The sequence below is a fragment of the Wallemia ichthyophaga genome (assembly GCF_000400465.1).
Source record: "Wallemia ichthyophaga EXF-994 unplaced genomic scaffold scaffold51, whole genome shotgun sequence".
NCBI lineage: Eukaryota > Fungi > Basidiomycota > Wallemiomycetes > Wallemiales > Wallemiaceae > Wallemia > Wallemia ichthyophaga.
This window is the reverse complement of record NW_008806322.1, coordinates 1,261-3,444: the sequence shown is the minus strand read 5'-3', so window position 1 is coordinate 3,444 and position 2,184 is coordinate 1,261. Positions and strand designations below refer to the sequence as shown.

The 2,184-nt window shown below is 38.0% G+C and overlaps 1 protein-coding gene across 1 annotated transcript; it reads right to left on the bottom strand.

Annotated features, from left to right (window-relative positions):
• Positions 1-1,761: 1,761 nt before the first annotated feature.
• J056_003810 (uncharacterized protein) lies at positions 1,762-1,907 on the bottom strand (the record flags this gene model as incomplete). Its single annotated transcript, XM_009272236.1, has 2 exons — positions 1,762-1,797; positions 1,845-1,907. The coding sequence occupies 2 exons, from the start codon at positions 1,905-1,907 to the stop codon at positions 1,762-1,764; spliced, it is 99 nt and encodes a 32-aa protein (XP_009270511.1).
• Between the last annotated feature and the right edge of the window lie 277 nt (positions 1,908-2,184).

Genomic DNA, 2,184 nt, shown 5'->3' with positions numbered 1-2,184 from the left:
TTTTGATAGATTTGGAGTTTCATCAATGTAATACAAGTATGATTTGGGTCGCCAACAGTTAAGTGAAGTAGCTCATTTGAGTAAGAAGTTTATCTCGGACTTTGTCTCACTAGTGTGACAAGCACAGGTCAAGGATGTTAGCTCTATTTCATTCTCTCTTGCCCTAATATTTAGTGCAGTTTAACTCTTAGCGTCAAATTTAGATCAATTCGTAACAGTTTCCATTTAAAATGAATATCTTAACAAACGATTGCCTGCAACGGAAATCTCAGTAAATTGTATACTCTCTCTTGAGTATAGATAAGCACTTTGTTTTCTTAGCATTGAGCCAAATGCATAATTGTCAGTAGAACGATGTCACATATGCCAACTTCATCAATAATATTGACGAGGTTAGCATCTAGCGCGCTAAGCCACTTACAAAATGATATAGAGCGCTTCAGTTATGTAAGTGTGACATTCTCTAACGTTGATAGCGTGACGCACTTGAGATCTACTGCAAGTAATGAGATCGTAATTATAGATGGGCCACACTATAAAGCTACTCGTTCAACAATTTTGATGTTCACTACTTTCCAACCCAATAGGTTTTTATGAGTAATTCTCGAAATTACTCTTGACTACCCTGACCATTTGCTAAATTCGATGAGGTCAAGTAAGCGATAAAGATTGTCCTGGGAGAAATGATTGAATGACGCCCCATTCGGCAAGGTTTCAAATCTAAGAGAGGTATTACCCATAATTGCTGGTGTGGTCAAGTGATATTTAATGTTTGATAGTTGTGCTTCTACTTTTATCTTATGTTCATCCCGCTACTCGCAATATGTGAGCTTTTTCTGCTGGAAAGATAAAGTTATTTCGTGATCTAACTCAAATAATTGCGATGTCATATTGACAATGATGTTTTAGCTACGATGAAATTGCTCTAACACATGCGTTAAAGCCTAATGTGTCTTAAACCACTTTTTCGTATTAGCTTAGCTGCGACATGTACGAGTGACTTGCTAAGTTTAGATAAGAAATCTAGCCTGTCAATCATATACATTAATGACATGTGATCATGGCCGTTTTCTAAAGTTGGTACCATTACCCCCTTACGATGATGAGTAAGTATCAGCGAAGCGGAAAAGTTGACAACAAAGCCGTATACCTATTAAACTAAGCTTAACAAAAGCCTACATTACTCAGCATGAGAATCAATGCATCTTTCCTCAACATTTTCTAGAGCTCGGGTCAAGCATGTTGAAGTACGATTCTGTTAAGTGAAGAGTGATTCTTGGATCTAAGAAGACGATACGATACAGCCAAATAAGTGTCTGTTCGGATATACCTTCAATTGCTCCTAAGGTTAAAGTTACCTAGTGTACGCGTTTTGGCAGAATAGAAGACGATGTCGATTGCGACTCTAATTTTCGCATAGTTATCGCGATAATGATAAAAGGCGAACAGATGAATAATCGGGTAACTTTACCTTAACCTAGTGCACGCATTTTGGCATTATGAGTCCTCGTGGGTAAACTGCGATGAACAGTTAATGATGTGCTTTAAATTATTAGACTTCTGGGCTCCAAAAAAGTTTCATTTTTTGTCCACTTTTCATTTCAGCCTTTCCGATTAATGTTTGGGGGCTATTGCGGCTTGCTGGCCTCTCATAATCTTGTAAACATGCGCTTAGATCGACACGAAAACATCAAAATGTTACCCTCGAAGGCCTTCGTTGCAACTCGTGTTCCCAGAGTCAAGCAGAGCTTGTTATAAATATTATTTCTCTTCGAATCTGAATTCGTATCTCTGATCCTGCTTGCCTTAAGTTGTAAATACTATTTCATCATCATATTAGCCACAGCTAGCCTCAATTCATCCGCGTCAGACTTTACTTGAAGGGTATGTGGTTTAAGCATCAGCATATGATAAGACTGAGCTTTTATGAGTTATAAGGAACCACAGATACGATACGTAGACAAATACTTCGTTCGTACCTTTTTAGATCAGTGGGCGGATACTTGGCGGATACTTGGCGGAAACATCGCGTGACGTCTTCATAAAGTGACGATAAAAGGTTTCGAGTTTAGGAATACTGTTCCTAATCATTTCACTAGAGCTGACTGTTTTCAGGAGCCTCAGTTCAACTTCTAGACGATGATTTTCAAAAGGTTAATTTCATTTCAACTTTATACTTAAAAC